We start from the raw sequence: 26,174 nt of genomic DNA on the forward strand, positions 1-26,174 counted from the left end.
ATGAAGGAAGAAGTTAATTGTGACTATAATATTGAACTTGCAGAGGAATGCATCTACCCGACTGGAAACTAGCTAGCACATTGAGAGTGACATCTCCTTTTACAGGAGCTGGAGATCCTAAATGAGTGCAAGTCGCTTTGACTTCCTTTTTATTTCTTCTTGCTCGCTTGGAGAGTAACTGAGAGCAAACCTGGGCCTGGCCTCGTGTGTCTCCAAAGGGAGCTCCTCAGCTGTGATCGGAGCCTCAGGACAGAGCTGTGGTCCAAACTGAGTTTGGTTTTGCCTTTATTTCTTAGTCCACTTGATCCCAAAGGGAATACCACAGCATTTTGTTTTCTTCTTACTCATCAAATGTGTGGTAGGCTGATGAGGCAGAGGTTCCAGCATGCACCTGATGCTTGCTAACCCAGCCTGAACTGAGCTGCCGTCCTTTGCCAGAGCTTCTATTAGTCATCTGCTGCTTTTTCCTAAAATTGCATCCCAAGCTATCGGTGAGGAACTGAGCTCTGGAGTATCCTAAAGCCATTTGGCAGATGGAAGGTTTCTTTTGACCCTTTTTCTTTATTATGCTGATGCTGTGATAAACAGCATGTGCTGCAAACTGGCACTTGCTGGTGTGATCTCAGAGAATGTGTTTATAACACAAAGGCAAAGGAGCTGAGTTAGAGCCACAGGCCAGGAGTGATAGAACTAGTTGTTTCTGCTGTCTTTTATCCCTAATCTTCTCCTTCAGCCCGATGAAATACAGTTACTAAATAGCTCTTGGTTTTGCAGCTGCAATAACCAGGGCCTAAACTACCTGAGCTGCAAATGCAGTTGTAATCATTTCTTCGTGCACTCCTTCTCTGGACCTGTTGAGCTCTCTATGATGTTCCTGTGCTTCCCAGCACTCCAAAACCCGTGCCACTCAGTCCAGAGCCTATGTGAGCAGAACCTGCCTACTGCTCTACAGGAAAGGCTGTAGCTCTAAACCACAGCATCTGGATTAGCTGAGCTCAGGTTTGTCTGCTCTGGTTATACCACTGGGTTGTACAAATGTGACTGTGGTCTGGTTAACATGGCAGTGTATTCTGTCTTGTAAATACACTTCAGGGTCAGTCACTGTCAGTCTTCAGAACTGACAATTTAAGTAAGGGAATAAAGGTGGGGATGAAGAAGTAATATTTTTCTTCACTTACTGATGAAGCAAAGATGATTTCCTCAAGATCACCCACAACATCCGTGGCAGAGTCAGAGGATATGTGACATGATGTGTTTTATCTACAAGGTGCAGTGTTGTGAGCCGTTGTGCATGAGATTCTCTCTACTTGTCCGATTAATTCAGCTTGAATTTGTCACCTGAGAAAAGAGAGAAATTTTTGTAAATATTTGCATAACCATGACCTGAAACTGCATGAAAGAGATCTCTTGAGTTACAGATGTGTCATAAAGAAGAGGACTTTAGGAGTTTCTTCTTTTAGAGGGATTTTTACTGTCTCTTTTGAATTCAGAAAAATCACGTTTTCTCTGTAGGTTTCTCTGACCTTTCCTATGTAAGAAATATAGTTTCCTGATGCTGGATGACTTAGTTTATTAGTGCTTTAAACATAGTTCAAGATCAATGAATGGAAGATGATCAGATGTAAAGGAAAAATATGAGTGTTATTAGAATACTCTTAAAATATAGGGTCTTTTTCAGTATGCCCAAATAAGTTTGGTGGTTGTTTTTTTAATATTTATAATAGTAATAATTTTTATTACTATATTTGGGGATTGTGCCTCCTTGTGGACCTTTGTAATCAAGGGGCTCCTGTGAGAGATTACTGTGCCCTGCTGTAGCCTGGGGCTGTGGGGCTTGGCATGTCAGATGCCCCACTGGGACCTGACCTGACCAGTAGGCTCCTGTACTTAATGAATAAACTACTATCTGTTCATTTGCAGATTTTAATTTTACTACTTCTGACTTACATAAATCATAGAGATAAATGGAGGTTGTATAGCATCTGTTGTCTGGGATGTGGCCATTTGTCAGCACAGACAGCACAGAATTGGGACCCAAGCTTATGAGAGATCCTCAGCGGAAACTTTCCCCTTAAACAGTGACAATCTGATCGTTGTACTCCATCCAGGGAAGGCTGTCCCTCGGTATGCATGAACATGAAAACTGGAGATTCTTGGGGCTTTTTCAGTTAATTCTCTGAAAAAGCAGTTGCATTAAAAAAAACCAAAGAAGAAACCCCAAACACCGGTGAACCTCACCCACTGCTCATCAGCTGTTTCTAAAAACAAACACAATTGAGATAATTAACAAAATGCTCACATATGGCATTATTTAATGGGGGTGGAGGGGAGAGGGTTAGAAGAGAGATGGGTATCTGTTTCTGTTTATATCTATCTTAAAGGTACTACATTGAAAGCCATTGTTTAAGTGTTCATGAAGAAAAAAATGTTCTTGTATTATGAAATTCCAGAATTAGGGTTGCCTGTGTGTGCCTTTATGCATCTGCATTTCATGTCTTTGTACTTATGCATTCCAAGAGCTTTCACTTGCATATTTCATAGATTTTTGAACTAATTTAATACACATTTGGTTGGTGCTGAGGTAAGTATTGAAAGTGAATGGAAACCTAATGCAGGATTTAATTAATAAAGATAGGGAATAAAATAAGGGTTAAGTTGGCTTTATGAAAAATGTTTTGTTAAATAAATGTCATTTTAGTCTTCACAGGTACTGCAAGTCTGGTTGATAAAAGTAAGCATGTAGACACAAGATGTGTAAGTAAAATAAGAAAAGAGCAGTCAGGAAACTGCTATGTCATTTATCCACCAAGGACAGGAACTGTGATCCTGAAATCCCTGCTTAAATACTGCCTGGGGCTTTGGGAAAAAATTGGCCACTTGAATGAAAGCAGGCACAGATTTTAGGAGAAGGCAAATCAGAATTCAGACCCTCTGGACTTGACTTATTTACCATGCATACTTCCCTAAGGTTGCTTTGTGTGCAAGAACCAAGTGGGCGAGCAGTGTTTGTTTGGCACTGTTTGTCGTGGTAAATGTAGGTATCTACCACTTTAAACATAAAATTCCCATCATCCTAAAAAAGATCTAAGATTGGTTGAGGAGGGTATCACTGCACTTCATTGTCTACTGGAGTGGCTGGAGAGTCAGATGGCAAGGGGGAAAGATGGGAGAAACCCAAGCCAATATGTCAGCTTTGTTTTTATTGGACTTTGAAGAAAAAGGCCAGTTATCACGTAAGGCTCAGCTTGGCAGGATACTAGTGCACATCTATGCCAGGGCTGCCTTGTCTGGCTTCCTAGAAGTTGGTCCACCTCTCCTGTTGCTCTCTCTGCCTGCTTCGCCTTGTATTGCTAGAGTGAGGGCCCCACAGAGCCTTACAGATGGTACGAGGTCGTAAAGAGAAGAGATGGGGTAAAACCAGAAAGGTCACATCCACATTTAGATGTGGACTTCCCAGAGTTGGCTGTCAGTATTTAATAAAGAGGTACTTTGCTCTAATTTAGCCAGCGAGTGTTAAAGGACAGACCAGAAGTTACAATATCCACCAAAATAAAGCTGCGGTTTTGTCACTAAGCATGGCTATTGCTTTTATGAAGTGGGCAGAGCAGACCTGTGTGAGCTTTCGGAGTGCCCTGCCTCTGTTACAGGGACAAAGAGGGACTGTCAGGATGCATCACCTTGTAAGGGGCTGTACTTAACACTTGTGTCAGCAGGGTGGACGCAGCTGCAGATCCTGATGTAGGGCAGGTTTATGAGACTGATTTCCTTTCTCCACCCTCCCTACCTCTCTATAAAACATGGCCGTCTCCTTTACTGCTGCAGCTCCAATAACATATTAATTTATGAAGTATGAAAAATGAGGTAGTTTTGAATTAACGAGGAGGGGAATAGTGCTTCACAGACAGCAGGATAATCAATCAATAATAACGAGTCAGCATGTCCTGTTATTAAAAAGGAGGAAAAATAATAGAATGGGTGGAGAGCAGCTCTTGGAAAAGGGGCAGATGGGTCCTTTTGAAGACTGCATAATGTTCTGACCTTGATCTTTAGTGATAAGAGCTGGTTCACCAGGACATGGTTATTTTTCTTTGAGGAAAATCCTCCCCTCACCAACCCCAACACCCAAACTCACTGATCTGTGGCAAAATGTCCTTTTACTTCATTCTTTTCCAAAGTGAAGAATAGAGAAATTCAACATTACTCATTAAGCGAATTCTCATTTTTAACAGAACAGATTAGCAGAATCTGCAGGGTACATGCTGGCCACTGTCTCAGTTTCTGCCATATATGCACATCTGCCTCATAGTGTAAATGTAGTAACTCTAATTTCAGCTCTGATGTGATCAATTCTGTGTAAAATGCTTTATCCCAAGCACTGCTGTGAATTCTGAAAGCCCTTGCATGGCTGTGTGAAGAGCAGTTTTTCTTCAACATGGAGCTTGGCTGGGCTAGATCTTAGAGAAACATTTCAGCACATCTCAGAGTGCTTGAGGCTTCTTTTTGCACTAGTCAGAGTTCGTTACTCTTGACCCTATCTATCCTAAAATACCTGTTTTCATTGTATGCAGGCAGACGTTGCTGGACTCTGAAAGTAATGATAGGGATTTTCTAAGTGGTGCACAGATACAGTTAGAGGAAACTCAGGCTGTAGTTTTCTTATGATTCTGGGGAATCAACACTTAGCCTAGTCCTTATGTCTCTGTCTGAAGAAAGATTGGTGCTGCCTTTTGCAGTGGACTCCACAATATTTTAGTTCTCTGTTGGAACAAATTAGGTTGTCCTTTTCTGAAAAAAAAGCTTATCTGATGTATTTTGCCGTCCTTGGAGCCATTCCATGGCAGGCCAACATGATCCTTAAAAATGACTGCAAGAAAGCAACAAAATTTATGAAGGAGCTGTGTTCAGAGACCGAGTGGCAAGGGAGTGGAGGCAATGAACATAATGCGCAGGACTTGGGAATGGGTGGAAAGATGGAATCAGCTCGGCAATTTTCTGACTTTTGCCAATTGATTCCTAAACCAAAGTGTCAGGGTTGTGCTATAGATGAAACCTTTGTTCCCTCTTCCAGTTCCTTTTCCTTTTACACTAGTTCTTCAGGACACTGTGGTGACCAGGGCTTATGTATGTGCATGGAAGGATATGGAAAGGAAATTATGTGATGTTGCCAAGGCTGTGAGATATCAGTGACCATTTGGAATAGGACATGGCGGCTGTGGTTCACAGTTACTGGGGCAGTCAGTCACCTTCTTGGTGTGTAATTGAAGACAAGGCTTCTACCATAAACCTGCAAGGACTGTATCATCGGGAGCTAATTTTGCAAATGTAATGGAAAATGTCAAAGCCGGTGAGCTGGTAGTTGTGAATCCTGTTCCTAGGTCCTGAACTTTCCTATATATTAGGATCTCTGGCACCTGAGTTAGCGTGTGGAAGCTGCAACGACAGCAGATAACTTAGAGCTGAGTGCTACTGTGCAGAGCACTGCAATGCCATCATGTTTTGTAAATTTAACCTTTAATTTTTGGGGCCCTCAGCTTTCCATCCAGAAAATGGATAGAACTTCTCCTACCTCTTTGGCTTCCTCCAGTATGGGGGACGTTAGGAAGAGAGGTACGTTAGGGACAGTGAGGGATGTGAGTAATAGATGCTAGGTAAGTAAATTGAGATAGATCGTTAGCATCTGGATGTGAACATTGATAAAGCTGACTGTTGTCTATGTTCTCTTTACAATCTGACTAAAAAGCAGAAAAATAAAGTGTGTAAGCAGAGGAAAAGCAATGATGCATTTAAAATTGTATTCAGGTTTAATGGCCTCAAGGGAGATACATAATACAATTTTTATTTTTCTAAAGAGTCCTGAAACACTTTACTGTCCTCAAATGAAATAGACTGCTGTATACGGGCTGCAAAAGTTTACCCCATGAGTAACTATCCATGCACATCTCTTTGTTTTCTGTAATGGGGCAACTACTGTGAGTAAACTTATTCCCACATGTATAGTGTTCTCCCAAGTGAGACCTATAATCAGAGGAGTGTTTTTATATAAATGGTGTTCTCAGTTCCAGCAGCTGTGGTGCACACAGCCTCTCCTTACTGATAACATTATTTTCTGTAACTATTTCTGCTTACATGGTAAGTTACTATAATGGTGAAAATTACTTTGTAGTTCTATGGACAATAGCACAACCATGCATTTACTCAAATAACATACAATTATAACAGTGAATGCTGCTTTTCTCTTTCTGTGCACACAGTTTGGGATCAAAGCTGTTCTGTGCCACTAGAAAAAGCTGGTGACCACAAACCAATGGGTCAGATGTTGCAACTGTTAGAGATTTTCTATGTGGAATCAAGAAGAGTAAAAAGGCACCATGCAGAACTATGCTGTGCAGAAATACTAGACTCCAGAGCAAAGCACAGTATAGATAAGAAGCTTTATGTTTCTCTTCTGCTGATTTGCTGTATTTTTCCTGTGGAAGCAATGGGTGTTGCATAAGGTCATCAGCCAGGGTTCCTTCTACTTCTGGTCCAGGTCCTGTCATAGAAGTGCTGGTCAAGCTGGCTGTATACCAAACCACCCATAAGTGGTGATGCTTGTAACCCATTTGGCAGTTTGTAGAGGGGAACTATGCATGAACATGCTGTGATACGGAAAAGCCTTTGGCAAAATAGCTGAACAGCACGCAGCATTGAAGTGGCCTCAGGAAGGTGGGATTACTGTGGCAGAAGACTTTGCTCTGATGATCTGTGGGGAGCTGGAGAATGTGCAGCTGTAACAAGAGTATAATGGGATGGAGTAACCTTGGGTAAACTCTGCCTTGCTGTGACAATGAAAAGGTTTTACAACCAAGCATGTGGCTGTTGCCAATCAGTCACTCTTTGCCAGGTCAAACACATGCTTTTTGGATGGCTTCCATCCCCACTGGCACCTGAAATTTAACAAGCAAATGCTTGCTGTGCCTTGTAATTAAAAGTGAAAAGTACATGTGTCCAGTGCCAAAAAGACAAGAGAAAGTGGGGAGACATGTTGTTCTGACCTGCTTAGCAGTAAAACAAAGATGAGATGTTCTGCTTTGTTGGGTCTAGCACGATGGCTTATTCCACTCCTGTGCATGCAAATGGGATCCAGCCTGGGATTTGGCATTGCGGGCAGGTTAGGGCAGCAGCCTTAGACTATCTGAGTTCATTTCCCAGCTCTGATTTTGCCTAAGCCTTACAACCATGATATCTTTTTTCATTTCCCACCTGCCAAGGAGGATTGCAGAGTGGTTTTCCTTGAGGGGCTCTTGCTCTGTATCCAGTTTAGCCTTGATTTGCTCCTGATCCTCAGGGCATCCTGCAAGGTGCATCTATGCTCTTGCGCAGCTGCTGGAGGTGGTAATTAAATGAAGCGCTCTCTCCATAGGGGATGAGGTGTGTGAGCTTGAAATTCTGTGAAGTGTTTTGTTTTGGTATGGCAATTTATGGCAGGTATGGCTGCAGTGCCAAGAGCCTGTTTTAATTTTGTACAAATCTGAACAATAAATTGTAATTGTAATCTGGATATAATTGGATATGAGAAACAATAGAGGTCAGAAAGATTAACCAGGGTTATTCACTGTAAACAAGCATGGTGGGCTGATGTGCATCTCTTTAGAGAAGGCAAGGTAGTGCTGGTCCTCGTTTGATGTGCTTTAACTAATATCTTTTCTCAGAGTTAATCAAGTAAGGTATCTCTCCTATGGATTTTCAGACAGCAGTATGATAAATAATCATTCTTTTGCCACCAAACTTCTCTATCTCAGAGTCTCCCCAGAGTCTTTCTGGCATCTCCATCCTTTTTAGTCTTTCCAAGAGGCAAGTGAAAGAATTAGTGAGATGCTGTAATTGTAAATGTGTACTCTTCCCTGACTGAGCCAACTATATGTAGCACATGCTGGGACTATATATTCCAATTGCATGTTTAGTGTCTGAGTGTAATACTAGTATCTCATGTGTGTAGGTTATTCATCCTCAGAGGCCAGACTTCTGCTCCCTAGAACTACCGGTTCCAAGTTCTGTTGAGACAAGGCACACATTGGGTTGACTGTAGCTAAAACTCTTAGTTTTATTTCTGACAGTACCAGGATTCTGCTGAGGGGCTTGATCCTGGTGGGGGGTGTGTGTGGTGTTTGGACAGCAGATTTATGCTTGCATCATTTCTGACTGATGAAATGGTCTTGATATCTATGCAGAAAATTGTTGTGGTACAACTTACAAAACTTATGATGAAACTTGGTCTCAATTTTGAAGATGGGCTGTCTAAATATATATAACAAGGGGACAGCAGAATAATTACAAATTGCATTTCAGAAGAGGATTTGATATTCATAAAAATGAACAAGCAGCCCAGTGATGTCCTCTTTTGCAGGGCTGTTGATACTCTGTTGCAGTATCACCAGAAGACCCTGCTGGTTTAGGTCAGGAAAAAAAAAAAAAAAAAAAAAAGTTTTCATTTTACAGCTTATTACTGTCTCCCTTGTAATGGTCCTCTTCTTTCATGTACCCTGTACAAAAGACAAAATGTACTACAAAGACATAGGACTGGCATGTAACCTGAACAGCATGATGTGCTCTGATCGTTCTCTCTCGATGCTGGAAAGATGGGGAACCCACAGATGGGGTGTTCGTGTCAGAGATCTATGCTGTCTTCTCAAACCAACTTACTGGAGTAGAGAGCTGCAGTCTTCAGCACAGCTGGAGGAGTCTATGGAGGAGATCCTTCACAGGAGTTGGATACTTACAGAAACAGCTGTTGACATCTGGAAAGTTCAGTGACAAGCAATGGGATTCTGCAGAGTAGAGGTTGGTTTGTAATTACAGAGAAGTCCTGATGGAAAGGAAGTTCTGAAGAGAGGTTAGCATGAAGTGCCTGAAAGGTCTTGAGAGAGCTATTTGGTTCTTTGGTCACGGTTCATATAATGCAGACCCAATGCAAAAGTCTCGGGAAGCTCTGTTTCATTGCTCAGTTTCTATGGGTGTCTGACTCATTTTTCATTATCCAATAATAAATACAGTAGTGAAAGTCACCTTTAACACTTAAAGATTGCTTGGATTTTATGGGATTGTATTGAAGTGAGTGCCAAGGTATAAAAGCCTTATGGTTGAGGTACTTTTATAACACATGCTTCATAAACCCTTATAAAGTGAGTGCGGTGCACTTCATCCTTTAAGATTACAGCATTATGGTTCTGAGAGATGGTGATCTGGTGCTATATTCATTAATTAAATCTGTTATTAATGTTAAATTTTGGGCAATAAGAAGTGAAGTTACAAGAAGTTGAAACGGGGTAGGTCCAGACAATTTATCTCTCATGAAAGCTCAGTGCACCTTTACTGCTTGACTGATGCCCATGGGTTATCCTTAACATTAAGGAAGTTTTTGAGCCATGTGAAGCAAGAAGGAGTCAATCTGGGCTACTCTATAACATAAAGGATTGCAATGAGTGTTTTCCTTTTGGGACACAAAGTTAGTAATTGTGTGGAAGCTCTTACCTTCTTCATGGCTGTCTTGTTTGGCTTCCCAGAGAGCAGATATCCCTCTTGTCACAGCTGCTGATTGCTAAGTAATGGGGTGGATTGCTTTACTTGTGTATAAATAAATAGGATTTATCTCTAGAGCAGATTTTTAGCACTGCCATCTCCCTTTTTTTCTGTCTGACTAATATTCTGGTCTTGGTGACTGAAAAGTAGAGGTTGGCTTTTCTGCTAATTATTGCAGGAGTTAGTGTATCTACAGGGCAGTGAGCAGGTATCTAGCCATTTCTGAACCTCTTCTGTAAAAGTCTGTGTAAAGTTAAGGTGTGCTTTCTAAACTAGTACAAATCATGCAAAGATATTTTTAGCTTAATGCTGATTCATATGGGTGTTACTTTTGCTGATAAGTAGACAGTTACTTGTGACACCGGTACATTTTTCTCTCAGAAGGCTTTGGGCTGATTTGGTTAAACTGAAGTTTTTTAATTGAACTGACATGTGGCGAGGAAAGATGGAAAAAAGGGTGAGATTTCTTTGCAGTGAGTTACATCTCTCCTCCATGGGATTGGCATAGAAGGGCTTGGGGTATACTGTGTAGTTGTTTTCTAAGAGGATAAGGTTGTTTATATATGGGCCCCTCACTACAAGAAAGACATTGAGGTGCTGGAGCATGTTCAGAGGAGGGCAACCGAGTTGGTGAGGGGCCTGGAGCACAAGTCTTATGAGGAGCGGCTGAGGGAGCTGGGGCTGTTTAGTCTGGATAAAAAGAGGCTGAGGGGAGACCTTGTCGCTCTCTACAACTGCCTGAAGGGGGTTGTAGTGAGGTGGGTGCTGGAGATAGGACGAGAGGAAATGGCCTCAAGTTGCACCAGGGGAGATTTAGGTTAGATATTAGGAAAAATTTCTTTACTGAGAGGGTTGTCAAACATTGGAATGGCCTGCCCAGGGAAGCGGTTGAGTCACCATCGCTGGAGGTATTCAGAAAGCGAGTGGATGGGGTACTTCAGGACATGGTTTAGAGGGCATGGTTGATGGTTGGACTCGATGATCTTGAAGGTCTTTTCCAACCTAAATGATTCTATGATTCTATATGTCCAAGTGCATCCTTTACCCTGCAGGGCAAGTAGATTGCAGTAATGATGTAGGAGAGAGGAAGAATGGGAAGGGAATGAATAACCAAATATTTGCGAGTGAGAAATTTCAGATGGTCAAACATTTAATCTAAAATGCTTCAGCAGTAAAAAAATTACTTTTCCAATAAAAGATTTCCAAACTATTCATATTGAACATACTTGTGATGAACTGATGTTTTCAAGGAAGAAAATTATTTGTGTATCTTTAAGCCTTTAAATGTCATTTGATTTTGGTTTTTCAGTTTCAAAAGGAGGAAAGCATAAATTTTTGAAACTTTTTGGCTTTTTAAACTCAAAGCTAATACAGAACTTTGTTGGGAAGTAGGCTTAGCTCCAGAGGTCTTGTGGGACAATACAATCCTTTAAATGTTTTAAATCAAAATGGGAAAGCAAAAAAAACCAACAACCCCAAAACCCTTCTTTCTTTTTAAAATCAGATTTATGTTTTTTTCTTGTTGCTGATGTAGATGTAGCCTGGATTTAGGAAGGACCTAAAGTTTTTTTAGGAGGGACTTAAAGTGCTTCTGAGTTGAGGGTCTAGTGGGAGGAGGACAAAAAAACCCCAAAGCCTTTTCATGTGTAAGCTGAGCAGATACAATATGGAGATCACTATGGAGCTGTAAACATGAAACCTTAAGTTTCTGTTTTTGCAGCAGTGTTTGTGGCAGAACTGCCTTTTCAATTGCGAAAAGGACAATTCAGTGCTACAGAGCAAATTGCTAATACTTTGCTAAGGAGCTGGGTTTCTTTTGTAGATATGGAGGCTTGGGTTGTTTGTAGGTGGATTTTTATTTTTTATTTTTTTAACTGTTTTGGTTATTTCTTGTTAGAATAGCACTTTATATAGGTGAATGAGAATGTGACTGGGACCTCTGAAAAAAACTGCTTATGAAAAGCATGTTAAAATGAAGAGGAAAATCAGAAGGCAGTACACAATGCTTTAATGCTATCTACTTATTTCTGGGAACAAAAGACATTTATTTTGAACCTGTCTTCTTTATTCATTTACTGGGATGCTTCCTGCTAATGCAGCTCAGTGGTACTACTGCTACAGATATTGTACCTATAAAACTTCTCCATGCTGATTTAAAGAGATGCGCTTTGGTAATTTACGGTGAAAATGTACGCTGGTTGAGAAAAAGAAAAGGATTCAATGAAAACTAATATGAATAAAAATGCCTTTTATGTGGCATGTTGTTTCATTTTTTGTCCAGAGATAGTTTATTAAAAGATTCAGCTGTGTACAAACCAGATCTCTGTTGTGTTGGGATAACACAGAACCAGGGAGCAAGAGCGGCGATAAAGCTTTTGAATCTGATGCTATGATTACAGGTAATATGATGGGGGCAGGGGAGTGTGGGGTTGTTCTTGTGGCTTGGGTGCAGAAGTGGAAGGACAGTGGTGATGTGCCAAGCAGGCCTGCTAATGTGAGGGCAGAGCCGTGAAGGATACTGAGAGAAGAACTGAGTGCCAAGCTGTAGGCGAGTCTTTGGCGTAACTGCAGGAGACAGATTCAGGCAGATGGGAGGAGCTCAGGCTACCTGTAGCTCCAAGTCAGTAGAGTCTGGGCATGTTGTAGTGTTGTGCGTGTGAAAAGTGTGCTAGCTCATTACTGGTGTGGTTCAATATTCCAGATCACAGTCAGCTTTGTGCCTGGCTAACTGGGAGCAGAGGAAGAGGAGTGTGTCACCATCTTGACTCATCCACCTGCACGTAGCCTATGTGAAACCAATACTGAGGAGGGTGTTTGCATTAATCCAGTGACACGTGGAATTTTAATCAGGGTAGCAGGAACTCAGATTCTTAGTTACAAATCCTGCCTTAGTTTTTATTATATTAACCCCATCAGAGGGCATGCCGTTTTAGTGGATTTGTGCTGTGATATGGTGTCACTTTCCTTCCTTCTCACTTCTGCATTTGTTCAGAGCTCCTTTAAGGGTCCTACATGCTTGCCAACAAATGTGAGTGACTCTTAGCTACTTCTATGGGTTGTGTACCAAATACATCATGGCGTATAGGTATGACACCTCCCCTCCTTGTTCTTTTCCTGGCAGGTATAGGTACGACACCTCCCCTCCTTGTTCTTTTCCTGGCAGGTATAGGTACGACACCTCCCCTCCTTGTTCTTTTCCTGGCAGGTATAGGTACGACACCTCCTCTCCTTGTTCTTTCTGCTTGCAGCCTGTGCTTCTTATTTCCTGGGATAAATCCCCTTGAAGTATTCAGAGCTGGACGTGTTTCCTGGTCACGTGCCGAAGATCTCAGTCCATACATCATAGTTTATGTTGTGCTTGCAAGGTGGCCTCTCTGAGTATCTCCCTTCTATGTGCTTCCACAGCTGGTGTCTGGTGTTGTGCTGAACTGGAGCTCATTCAGAGCAGCTCTGCATGTGTCATCATTGCCCCCAAAGCTCCTGCTTTAAAGGAGATGCACCAAGTACCAGACAGCTCTCTTCTGCATTCGTCTCCTAAGGAGCTACCTGAAGTTCACTCTGATTTTTCAGCCCGATTTGTTTTGTCAGGTGCTTGCCATTCATTGTCCACTGAATTTTGGAGGGCAGGCTATAGCCTCTAGAGGAAAAGATGTGTAGTATAAGCCACCTCATCTGAAGTATATTTTCAAGGACTTACCCTTAGAATTAATCAATCCTATCTCCCCTTCCCGTCTTCACTTAAACTAGAGAAGACAGCAACTGAAAATAATATTTTTTCTATAGATGTGTGTGTGTGTATATATTCTAGAATGTAGCAAGGTGAAATGTAATTTCCTTTTTAATAAAGGCTGCCACTTAATTTAATATTATAGAAAATGATTAGATCTTAAAAACCTATAAATTACATTTGACAACTCTCTGGTGCTCCTTTGCTATTCCTTATGGCAATTATAAATGGCAACACAGGGTGCTGGCAGAAATGCTCATTGTGACTGGAGTTTGTTTATTGGCTCTTAATGAAAAGCAATTAATCTAAATCACTACTGGGGTGAATCCTTCGCCCTGGCCCCATAATGAGAAGTGGCGGTTTCAGGCCTTTGACAGATGTCCTGCTATTTCCCCTGCCAAAAGTTGTCCCCTTCCCCCATAGCTTCCAGCAGAAAAAAAGACAAACAAAACCCCCAAAAATAAAGCCCACAGTCTCCCACTCTTCTTTTTCTGCTTGCCACGTAACAAAGCTGTGGACCAGTCCTGGCTGCATGACTAGGTGGTGGCTTTTTGTTTTTCACTCTGGCTGAGCATCCTGTTTCTTCCATCCTGCTTTGTGTGGAATCAGTCTTGCCTGCGAGGATGGATGACAACAGAGATGCTGGATGTGTTCTTTTCTCCATTTGAAGAAATGGGGAGTTGATATCAGAACTGGGTGAAGGGCGGCGGGCGGCTAATGTGATGGCACTTAGAAGAAGTTATGGCTGTTGTTAGACTCTTCCAGCTTTCCCTCTGGCTCTTAATTTTCCTAGCTTCATGGTTTTATTATTTGATCTTGCAACCACTGTTACGCTTCCAGAGGAACAAATTGCCTGGCTTTGTGAACCATCTGGTGGAAACATCTCCTTTTCTGTCTCATCTGACCCATTTCTTGAACTATTCACTGAAGTGTTGCAGGCTGTGTGTGAAAGGGCAGAGTGGATGTTTTGCATGTGTACCACATCAGATGTATGCAACTGCTAGCGTTATTAACTTTGTAATCTTCTGTCACATCAGGTGGAAAATCTTTTTATTCCTGAAGTATCCTTCCTTTTAAATGCAAGATCTCTCTGGAATATCTTGTTATATTGGCAATCTTATGACCTTCTTCCATTCCAGAGAAGCAAGCGATTTTTACTGAACTATGTTACAGTTCTCTGTCTGGTGCAGGTGATATGTTTTAGATGAACAGGGGTGTATACTTGGTGGACAAAATGTTTTTGAAGTCTAGGTCACCAGTGACAGAAGAAATATCTTGAAATAGTGGGGAAACCTTTCTTGTTTGGAGCAAAATGAAATACGTATTTTGATCTGATTAGAAAGGAGAAATGTACCAAAGCTTCCTTCTAGGTACAGGCCATCGGGAGCTATTCTCAGGACTAATTCCCAGGGAGTCAGCTGCCTGTGGGGAGGTTTCTCCTTTCCCATGCTGTGTACCAGAGCACAGTGCAAATGCACTTTTTCAGAACTTGTGGTGTGGCTTTCTGTGGGAACAGGTGGAGATTGCTTTATGAGGCTGGTAAGCAGTATATGTGAGGGATGTTGAAGGAGCTCTGAGCTTAAGCTGGATTCCTACAGGTGGTTTCACCCTGGGACAATGTTCAGTTCTAGTTTTAAAGGCCCTTTTAATTTCTTAATGGAAAGGTTCAGAAACCATTTACATTATATTCACTTTCCCTTGGTGACTTCATGGAGTTAATGAGGTGCTTAAGATTAAACAAGAGCTGAAATCTTTTGCTTGATTGAGGTCTAACATACCAAGGGTCTTACCATTCCTTGTAACTGATTTTTGCTGTCAAAATTAATGTCTTTCCCTATCGTAGTCTTGAAGTTGGAGCTCTGTGAAGTTTGATAAGAAAAGTTAACGTGGACAAGCGAGTGTAACGAAACTGCAGTGGATCTCAGCTAGCTGATCATTCTGCATCTAGCTAAAAAAGGCAGTTCCTGGATCTGTTTTCCTGCTGAAAGGCAGTTTCTATATTTGTTTCAGCTAGTGTATCGATAACCTGCTGTGTTTAGCACAGCTCTAATTTATTTCCCACTGTTTGCCTTTATTTTATGGTGCTGGCATTTGCTTTAATGTGATGTCATTTTCTCCAGATGTTAATAAGATGGTGTTAATGTTTCCACAACATTTTTCTTGATAACATTTATGTAGAGCATGCCATCTGATAATGTGGAATCAACCCATTTTAAAATATTGGTAATAATTTTCTAATTAAAATTAGAGGCTCAGAAGTGTTTTCCTCCCTGTACAAATTGAGGTCATACACTTTCCCGTGCTTGGGGAAAATTATGTGTTCACTGAGTGAATGAAAATCTCTTACTGTATAAATTGGAAGCATGATATATGAGATCGTGTATCAGTGTTTGCGCACACACACATAGACTATTTTCAGATGCCAGCAGCTGATCCAGGTAGGCACTCTCTGTTTCCACTGAGGTGATGCTCTCATTCGTAGCTCTGCAAGCTACCAAAGAATGAGCCTTAAATCTCAGGAGTGCCCTGTTGTGTACTTTTGGAGAGAGTATTCCACATTTGGGAAGAGGGGTGGTAGACTGGAAAGGCATGAGGAAGGCCTGGTGTGGCTGTCTGAAGTTGCTATACCCAACAAAAATCAGCTTTGATATCAATAGAGCATTTTTCATTCTTGCTGGGCTTTCTGAATTTATCTGGATAAAAATAAAATGAAAAAAAGGAATCACTGACTGAATTTATGAATCAATCACTAAATAAAATGGAAGTGAAACACACAAAAAAAACCCTATTTGGGAAATCCTATGGGCTGTTTACACTCTTGAGCAATGTTCTGAATACCTCTAATAGGAATCAGTGCTGTATGACCTCACTTTTAAATGAAGTTCAGTTTCACTTTTCCATTAACATTCTTTTCCCTTCATTTTTCTATTTAGATCATGCTTCTTAGTGATCCAGAAATTGAGAGTAGCATCCTCATCAGCTCTGATGAAGGGGCTACCTACCAGAAGTACCGTCTGAACTTCTATATCCAGAGCTTGCTCTTCCACCCCAAGCAGGAAGAGTGGATCTTGGCCTACAGTCTGGATCAAAAGGTGAGCAATTGATTTCATATTTCAATGAGTCTTGAGTTCTAAACCAGAGTTACAACAGTTCCAGAGATGTTGAAGAAATTATGGTGTGCTTTGCTGCTCTCACCTTGCAGTTTTAAATGTGCTCAAAACCCTCTCAGTGACTCCACAGCAAGCTTGCTAAAGGGAGTGGAGTTATGCAGTGATCATGATGGGTACGGAAACTTTAGTAGTGGTGATGGCACGACAGATGAAGAGAATCTGAGATTTGACATGACTTATGGAGCTGTTCTAAAAATCTATTGATTTGTAGGCCTTGGTGATTGCTGAGCTGTCTTTGAGGATCAAGCACTCAGGCTGAGTTGGTCTGTTACAGCTGGCTGTTGCATGTGAGGGGATGCTCCTTCTGCTTGCAAACTGAACTCGGTTATCTGGAAATCAGTGAGCAGCAACAGATGACAAACTCCTCTGTGCCTCTTTTTAAGTCACTTTGCAGTGCCTTCTGATAGTGAGACAACTCCTAAGTCTGTTACTTTGTCCTTACCAAGCCTGTTCTTAATAGCACTCATCTGTCTTGAAAGATGCTGAGCAATGCAGGTGCAATGTGACTTGTAAAATGTTGTGGCTCTGGAGTGTGTGCTTCAGTTCTGGAACAGCATTCCCCACTACAGCCCAAATCTGAGACACTGACCAGGTGATCAAGTTACAAATTTTAGAAAGCTTAAAACTTGCCAAGCTTTTATCTTTCCTTTCTTCCGTTTCTGTCATCCATAGACTCTGAAAAGTAAAAACATGCTGAATAGCCACTTTAAGTTTTTCGCATTAATCTGTCAAGTGTATGTGTTCCGGGTGGGGTTTTCAATTCCTACAGTTATTTTTGAAGTTTTCTAAACTAGTGAGTCTCACATCTCAGCTATAAAGACAATACACCCCAAATATTGTGCCTCTTGTATTTGACAGAATTTCCTTTCAAAGGCTAGTGCAAGTAGTTACTGACAGTATAATCAAATAATCTACTACCGATATACTTCCTGATGCAACCTTTCCATCCACTTATTAACAGAATGCTATGGCAGGCACCAGGTGGTTTGCTGCAATACTACTGATGATGCTTGAGTGACATTTGCAAGCACAAAGCTATTGTAAATACACTCCTTTCATAGTATCAAGTCCGTACTGTATGAAGGAGTTAGTCAAATGTCAAATAGTTTTGTGCTCACAGATGTTCAGTGTAACACGGATTTTGAAGTACGCTAGAAAGACCAGTCTATTTATTTGATGTCACAGAATGGTTTGATGCCACTTTTAAACTGGAGGTAAAGATTTTAAATGGTATAAAGACAGTCCTGAAAGAAACAGACATCTGATGAGGTGCTCATGGATGTTAGAAGCCAGATACGATATGCTGAGTACGTGTTTGCAGAGAGATCCAGCTGTAGTGAGTGCGGAGCATCTTCTCTTGGGTTGAAACACTGTACTTCTGTTTCCAGTGCTTTGTAGTCTTTTTATGACATGTTAGCCACTGGAGGGAGAATTCAAAATACAAAGTATGCACACGCACTTAACTGTGAGTTGTAATTATGCTCCCCTTATCCAATACAGCAATAGTGGCTCAGGAGGATTTTTGCTTTTGCTCCTTCAAACTAATGCATCTGTGTGCCTTCCTCAGCTGTTCTCTTCGGCTCAGAAGAGAGCCAAGGAGAATGAACTGTGGGTTAGAAACACCCTGAGGCTGCTTGCATTTTATCCCAGGAACTGAAAAAATTTGTCCACAGCGTAAGAGGTGACGTGCTCTGCAGCTTGTTGGTCAAATGGAAATGGAGCAATGCAAAGTTCAGGCTTTGGCTTTATGTCTGCCTTTGCATTCAAGGCCACACATGATGGTTTTCTTCAGTCTTCAGAAGGATGGCCTCAAGTGCTGGTTGCAAGTTGATCTTTGAGTGGAACCATGGAGGCAGCACTTTTCCCAGTTGAAGCGTTTGCTTAACATAACCCAGGTATAGATTTTGCTTGGTCACATCTTGGCTTAATAAGAGCAGTAGAAGAATTGTCATTCTGGCTCAGGATCATGCAGCTTCACTGCAGTTACAGTTGATACTGAGATAACGGGCAGTGCTGTTAGGGCGCAAAGGCAGTGCTATAGACTGTGACAGCAGTGCTATGTGAAGTCCCCAGATGAAATCTTCTTAGAGGCCGGTTTAATACATTCCTGCCTGTCTGGAAACAGGAGTACTGCCGCAGCTGAGTGCAAACCAGAGGTCAGCCATGACCTCCTGTAAGATGGGGGTTAGGCCAATGACAAGAAGAAAGTGTCTTCTAGGCTGAAAATCATAAATCCTTAAGGAGCTTCATCAGGTCTTGTGCATCTTCATAAGACTGCTCTGGTTGTTCTCCTCCCTTTTTCTCTAGAAGCCAGATCTGGATCTCGCACCTTCCCGCGCTGCTATGCCATGCCCTCTCTCCTAGCTGTGATCACAGGATCATGCCTATGGCGATGATCATTTGATCTCTCTGCTGCTGACCAGAAGACAGATCTCAAGAGCCCCTAAAATAAGCGGCTGGAGAGTCTGCAGTAGTGCTCTGCAGTTGTGGGAAGGCTATCCAAAGGGATGCCAAGCTGTTGTCAGGGGCTAATTCTCCAACTGCAGCCTGGTCCTTCTGGTACTCCTCTGTCCTTTGGTTTTGTGCCCATTTTCCTGTCAGGCAGCATAAAGTAGCCTGGCACAAAATAGGTGGTGCTGGATCAAATAGTGCTTGCTTCCTCACTTCATGTATCCAGGCTTTTGGGATACAACTGCTCTGAAACACTTTTGATTTAAAGGCATGAAAGGGAAATAAAATAGAAAGCTTATCATTAGTCTGTAACCTGCAGATAATGTTCATCCACAGATACTGTGACAAGGAAGGTGCTGATGAAAGTCAGTGGCTTGCTGTATGTTCAGTGGTGCAGCCACTCCTATGGTGGGAGACCATTATCTTCCACCTCTTTAAGCCTTAAAATGTGTTTGACCTTTACAGTGTATTTGTAATGACTACTTTAGAGGCCGATTTAAAAATACAAATAACTCTGAAAACAAATCAAATACATACAATTTGACTCCCAGCAGTAGGAACTATTAAGGGAAGATCTAATCCACCCTCTCATAACTGTGAATGTGTAAACAAGTTAGCAAATTTAATTTCAATTCTTAGATTAAAAAATAGCTTTCAGATTAATATTTATTTTAGTAATTTTCTTTCAATTAAAAATAATAATATGGTGTTGTAGGCAAGCTGTGGTCAACTTGGAAATTATAGAGAATGATGACTCTGAAAAAACATTTTGCCGAGTATGTCGTTACACACAGTAAAATGAAATATCAACAGCTAGTGCTCTACAAATAATTGATTTGGTCACTGCCTAGATGAAAAGATTTTAAAATTGTTTTGTGTATAACAATAGAAAACGATATTAAAGTTTTTGTGTGAAATAAAAATAGTCAATATTTTGGATCTTACTGTTAGAAATTTTTCCTCTGAGGTCTTCTGACCTATAGTTCCATGGCTGTGATTCAAGCCTCTTTTTTAATCATTGTTTTATCCTAAGCATCCGTCCTTCTTTTTAGCCAACTTCTACACATTTGACAACAGTATTAGGCTATTTATCCAGTTGATTAAAAAACCAACCAACTGAAAAACACCAACAATTTTAAATTTTGTCCTCTAACAGAATTATTGTCCCTTCCAAGTTGGGGTTTTAGAAGGTGTATTCACTGTTCCAAACGTAGAAGATGTATTCACTATTCTAAGACAGTAGTGAATAAATGGAACAAAGTAGAACTCTGTGACACCCTTGAGGAACCACGGTCTTTACATATCCCCTGCAGTTTGACAGTGGCCAAGTGATAACTGTTTTCAGAATATGGTATCCCAGTTAGTTTTTTACCCAGCTAATAGTAACTTCCTCCAGTCTTTTAGCTTACTTAGGAGAATGCTATGAGACCTCAGACCGAGTGTATGTATCTGTGATATGCAAGGCTTGTCCTCTCTTTCCTGAGCAAGTGATGCCTTCCTGCGGTAATATTCTAGTGAATTTTCTCAGCCAGGCACTGTTATGCCACTATTATGTGTAATTTTCATCACAAGTTTATGCTTCCAGCTTTTCCTGCTGGCTCTGTCTTACTCTCAGTCTTGATGTTCAGGCATTGCAGGATGCTCTGCAGATACTCTTACTGTTCTTCTCACTGCGCCTCCTATAGCCTTGCTGCTGAATAAACCCACTCCACCAGTTTATCCCTTGCATGGATCTGGTTTTATACCTACCTGCGGACTTTTGCTACCAGTCTCACATGATCCTAGTTTAAAGCCCAAGCCTCACAGCAATCTTATGTCCACAAATGACCTTCCCCTTCTCAAAGAAGGAGCCATTCTCTTCTCCACAGAACTTCTCCTTGAAATATGACTTTACAGCTGAGAAAGCCAAAGGCTTTCTGACAACATTCTCTTCCATCAACTGAAATAATTGAATACGGCATCAGTTCAGTCCCTAAATCTCTTATTACCACTCTCACATAGGTATTGTCCCTCTTTTTCCTGCTTGGAGCTATTCCTAGGAGCAAGGGAGAAGATTCAGTGAGAGGGATGGAGCTCAGCAGGCTTTCTGAAAGATGTTTTGCTGTGTGGCTGCTGGCTACTTTTTTCATTTCAGGACAAATCACAGCCACCACCATTTGTTTTCTCTTGAAAGAGTTATTGAGGATATTTCCTCAGTATGAGTTGACATGGCGTATCGTTCCTGTTCTTAATATTCGTAGCCAATTATGACTCTCCTCTGCCTTGCTAACTCTCTTGTATTACCAGCTAAACGCAGTATGGCTGAGCCAAGAAATCTGTTTGTGTGGGCATGAACATGTAGCAAGTTCGTAGACCCTAATGTCTTCTCACAACATGTAAAACATAGACAGGAGGAATTTTTGCAGGGCTTTAAGCAAGCATGGATGGGTGTACTACTCCCCCCTGAGCAGCCGTGTGGCATTGTACAATTACCAGGCCCTGGGAGGTTAATTGCATCTTGTGAGTTGAAAATCTTGGATCCCTTCCCAGTAGCTTTGTGTGTGTCTACTTTATTGATAAAATAGTGCAATCTGATGTGTGCACGTGTTGGTTCTGTTAATGGCCCCCTGTGGCATTTGACAGAAGGTGGACACTATGTAAGTGTTATAGCCAATTTTGCTGCAAGTCAGGCTGGGTCTCACTAGTAGTGTCCATATTGGCACTTGGATATATGAGCTAATACAAAGGGAAAATGGGGCTTCATCCTCCAGTTTTCACAGTTTTTTGCAGAAAATATATAGGAAGCTGTTTTAAATGACCCTTGTATCAAATTCTGATGGGAAGAGGAATATATGAAAAAGGTGTGATACTCTTTGCTGGAAAGTATTGGAAACTGCTTTATGAAGTGCTGTGAAAGCTCACAGTCTACCAGCATCCACATGAGGTATAGTTTTCATTGCTGCCATTCATAGTGGCTGGGGATGAAGATCTTGAATTGATCTTGCATTTCGGTCATGGTTTAACCCCAGCCAGCAACTAAGCACCATGCAGCTGCTCACTCACTCCCCCCGCACCCAGTGGGATGGGGGAGAGAATTGGAAGAAAACAGGTAAAACTCGTAGGTTGAAATAAGAATAGTTTAATAGAACAGAAAGGAAGAAAAAAATAATGATAGTAATAACAATAATAAAATGACAATAATAATAGAAGCGTTGGAATATATAAAACAAGTGATGCACAATGCAATTGCTCACCGCTTGCTGACGAGTGCCCAGTTAGTTCCCGAGCAGCGATTCCCCCATGCCAGCTCCCCCCAGTTTATATACTGGGCATGATGTCACATGGTATGGAATAATACCCCGTTGGCCACTTTGGGTCAGCTGTCCCAGCTGTGTTCCCTCCCCACTTCTTGTGCCACTCCAGCCTTCTTGCTGGGTGGGGATGAGAAGCTGAAAAATCCTTAGTCTAAACATTACTTGGCAACAACTGAAAACATCAGTGTGTTATCAATGTTCTTCTCATACTGAATCCAAGACATAACACTATACCAGCTACTAGAAAGAAAAGTAACTCTATCCCAACCAAAACCAGGACAATTTCTGATACCAATATTTCAAGTGCCTCATAATTTGTCTTGTTTATCCAAGTAACCAACTAATTCTTAGTAAGTTCAACTTCCCACACCCCAATACCCCTCTGGGGAATGGATCAGTCTGGAGGTGGACATGGAGGGGTGTTTACAGCTCCACAGAATTTCTCTCAGAATGACATTGAAACTTTTTTCAGAGCAACATGCACAACTCTTGCATGAATATTTGTTTAAAAGGTAATTAAAAAAAAAAAAGAGAGAATATTAGGGAAATAGGGAGAGAGACATTTAAAATATTTCAAATCACCATTGTTAAGAGAAAAAAACCCATGCAAACAGATACAGTTCCACCTGTTCCTTACAGGCCGAACTGTGATTGTGAACCCACTGGGAATAGGTGAGAGACTGAATAATTCAATAACAGACCAATTTAAATTTCCCAGCTACACTATTATGAATTTGAGAACATTGGATAAACAAGAAGTTTGGCAATCAGTGGCTTCTCCCTCCATAGGCCTTAATCTTCTACAGGAAGCAAACAAAAGAAAGTGGGTGTCTTAATAGCTCTTCAAATGAAGTGATAAATAAAATTTGCAAGATAACATTGTGCTGTATCACCAAATTGCACCTGGCAGACAGTATCAGGTCTGAGTGGGGAGATTCCTTCAGCATTGGAGATGTGGCAAGTTATGAACTGATAATTGAATGTGGTGCCTGTCAGAGACCTGACTATCTTGACTAGACACTGCTGACTTTATCAAAAAGAATCACAGATAACAGTAGGACTATGTGGGAAAGTTTTTTTTTTTTAATAGCTTAGACACACAGAGCCACAGCCCCGAAGGCAGTGCCCCTCTGCTGCCAGGCAAAACTCTCCCCTGGAATTTGGGCCCAGGCTCCCAGTACACAGGGCAGTTAGGCAGGGTGGGATTTTATTGGTTTTTTGGCAGTGTCCAGTTGGGTAGGGTGCTGCCAAAGAAATCCAGTGGGACTAGCTGAGAGGAGGGCAAGGCTGGGTTCATGTTCTCAAAATGTAGGTACCTTATTCTAGGCAGTCATCCATCTTTGTCTTGGATTCTTTGTGGTGAGCCGTTTTCATAGACTCATAGAACGGCCCAGGTTGGAAGGGATCTCGAAAGATCATCTGGTCCAAACTTTTGGGGGAAAGGGAGCCTAGATATGATTATCTAGCACCCTGTCTGGTCATGTCTTGAAAGTCTCCAGTAAGGGGAACTTCGCTATGTCCCTGAGGGGGAGGTTCCACTGCTTGATTGTTCTCACTGTAAAAAAATGTCTGTCTTATACCAAGGTGAAATCTCTCCTGGTGCAACTGTATACCCCTTGCCTCTTGTCCTCTCCATGTGGCTCCTTGTGAAGAGGAGTCGTGTAAAGAAATTGTCAGACCATTATAAGCACACACACGTGGAGAAAAAGACAACTCCTTATTTCCTCTTTTCCTGTCATAGCAGGTCACTGAGTTGGGACTCTAAGAGAGCCCTTGGTGCCCTGAAGGACCCTTGGTCCCTGTGTCTCAGGGGGTGCCAGTGCTGCAGGATTTCAAGCTTAGTTCCCCCTCCATCTGCTCTGCTCAGCTTCTCCAGCACAGAGACTGGGGAGTTGTGTTCTTCATTCCCAGCAAGTGCTCCAGCCCCTGGTCTCAGAATTTTTCTGTGCCTCTCATGGAAACTTAGGCACATGGGGACTTGTGTTCAGGTGATATTGCACTTTGAGTTGGAACTCCTGATGTTGGACAGTGCAATTCTAATATAGCAGTTGCATGCTGCAGATGTGCTGAAATTAAGCAGTGTATGCTGCTGCACGTCTGAAGTGAGACATGACTCTGGCCCAGGCCTGTAGGTTTTCTTTCCTTAGAAACTGAGGTATGGGGCTGATGAGGAGAGGTGGGTTGGTGGCTGCCTCACATCTCATTTTGATATAAATCAGCAGGCACCCAGAGCTGTCACCTGGTCCACAGCAGCACTCCTGGTCCTGGAATTTGGATGTAACGGTAGTTGTCAGAAGTGTAGCAACCTTTCCTTTTATCAGCAACAGCTCAAGACTGCACCTCTTGGGTAAAACCCAGCTTTTGTTAGCAAGATGTGAACATTATATTTAACAAGGAAAATAAGCTCTTTCTGCTCCCGCATGGATCCTCATGGTAGAATCACCATTTCATTGTATGATGCGAGAGAACACACTGGGGCTAATTTCTCATCATGGCTCATTGGTATCTGAAGAGCACGATGACTGTGGTTCCAGTCCTATGGATACAATACTCAGCTTTCAAATTTATCTTGCACCAGTCACTTGGCATTTGAGCACCCTGCAGAGTGAAGCTGAAGGTACACCTACTGCGTTCTTTCCTTCAACCAAAGGGGAAAGAAATGGAGGAAGCTGCCATAATAACAATTACTCCTACAGGGCTATTCTACTGAGGAATGAGATTAAGTGAGTATGTTGCCCAGCTATAAAGGAACACTTAGTGATTCGTGTTTAATACAAGCCATATTACAGTAACCACACTTAGAAATCCCTACCATACTGACTGGTCCATTGTATTGCACATTCATATTAAGAAGCAATCCCTGCCCCAGAGAGCTTGCAATTAAACGTGAAGCTGACAGACAAAGCATTGTCCCCAGAGTATCCATAGCGTATTCAGGCACAGGTCATTAAAGTGTTTCATTGACTAACTACCACCGAGGACTATAACAAAGTCAGAAACTGAACCCAGATAGAGTCCTGTTCCCATGACTTAACCACAAATAAGCCTTTCATCTCTTTGCCTTTTGAATGCTCTTCTGAGAACATCAGGTTCTACAAACATATCATGTGTCTTTCACTGGACAAGCCACCTGCCAGCAACCCTCCTAGGCAGGCAGGTAGGTTTCCATCAAGCAGATAAACTGAAATGTTAGTAAAGTTAAAAAAAAACCAAATCAGCCCCCCGCCCCCCCCCCCCGAACCCTTGAGATTGGGAATATTTAAAGGCGATTTACAGAAGTCTCTTCTTCAATATGGTAATGAATTGAAGAATCGAAATCACTTAACTTCATTTACAAATCATGAATATGTATCAGTGCCTTTAAATGAAAGGACGACTAAAACAGATATAGTGTTTGTTCAATTCATTAAAAGGAAGACAATTTATCAGGAGGTTTTTTTCCACTCTTAAACTAAAGCTATATGCAAATGTAGGGAAATCAAGACCTTGCGCTAATTCTGCTGCATGATGAATATTTTTATAATCCTAATTAGAACCAGTCATTTAGTTCAGCAATTTCCCCCAATCTAGCCAATTTGAAATTAAAATAGATGCCTTGATTACAAAACTCATTAGCAAAGAAGCACCCTTTTCGCTAACCAGTTCATTTGGAATGCACAAACTGAATGAAGTGAGGAGCACTTGTGTTGTCAATTGCCGTAAGTGAAGTGAGCCTTAATTGTTAGCATTGTGAAGTATTTGTATTGCTGTATGTTTCATTGCAGTATAATATATCATTCATTAAATGTAACAAAAGCAGTTTTTAAATGATTTAATTAAGTGGTGTTGGTGCACTAGGTAACTTTTATAAAGTCAAATGTCACAATTGTTTGCATTTGAAGTATCGATGGGCGTTACTGTCGGAAAGAAGACATATGACTCTGTGTTTATTCTGATTATGGTTAGACTGGCAGTTTTAATAGGAGATGAGAAATT

General features: G+C 41.5%; 1 protein-coding gene across 1 annotated transcript in view; it reads left to right on the plus strand.

Moving 5' to 3' along the window:
• Nucleotides 1–26,174, plus strand: part of SORCS3 (sortilin related VPS10 domain containing receptor 3) — a 311,885-nt gene that overhangs the window by 154,731 nt on the left and 130,980 nt on the right. Inside the window, exon 4 of the mRNA XM_049810209.1 lies at nt 16,219–16,377. Within this exon, the coding sequence (XP_049666166.1) occupies nt 16,219–16,377 (159 nt within the window). The remainder of the gene's footprint in view (nt 1–16,218; nt 16,378–26,174) is intronic.

Source organism: Accipiter gentilis, chromosome 9, assembly GCF_929443795.1.
Source record: "Accipiter gentilis chromosome 9, bAccGen1.1, whole genome shotgun sequence".
Classification (NCBI taxonomy): domain Eukaryota; kingdom Metazoa; phylum Chordata; class Aves; order Accipitriformes; family Accipitridae; genus Astur; species Astur gentilis.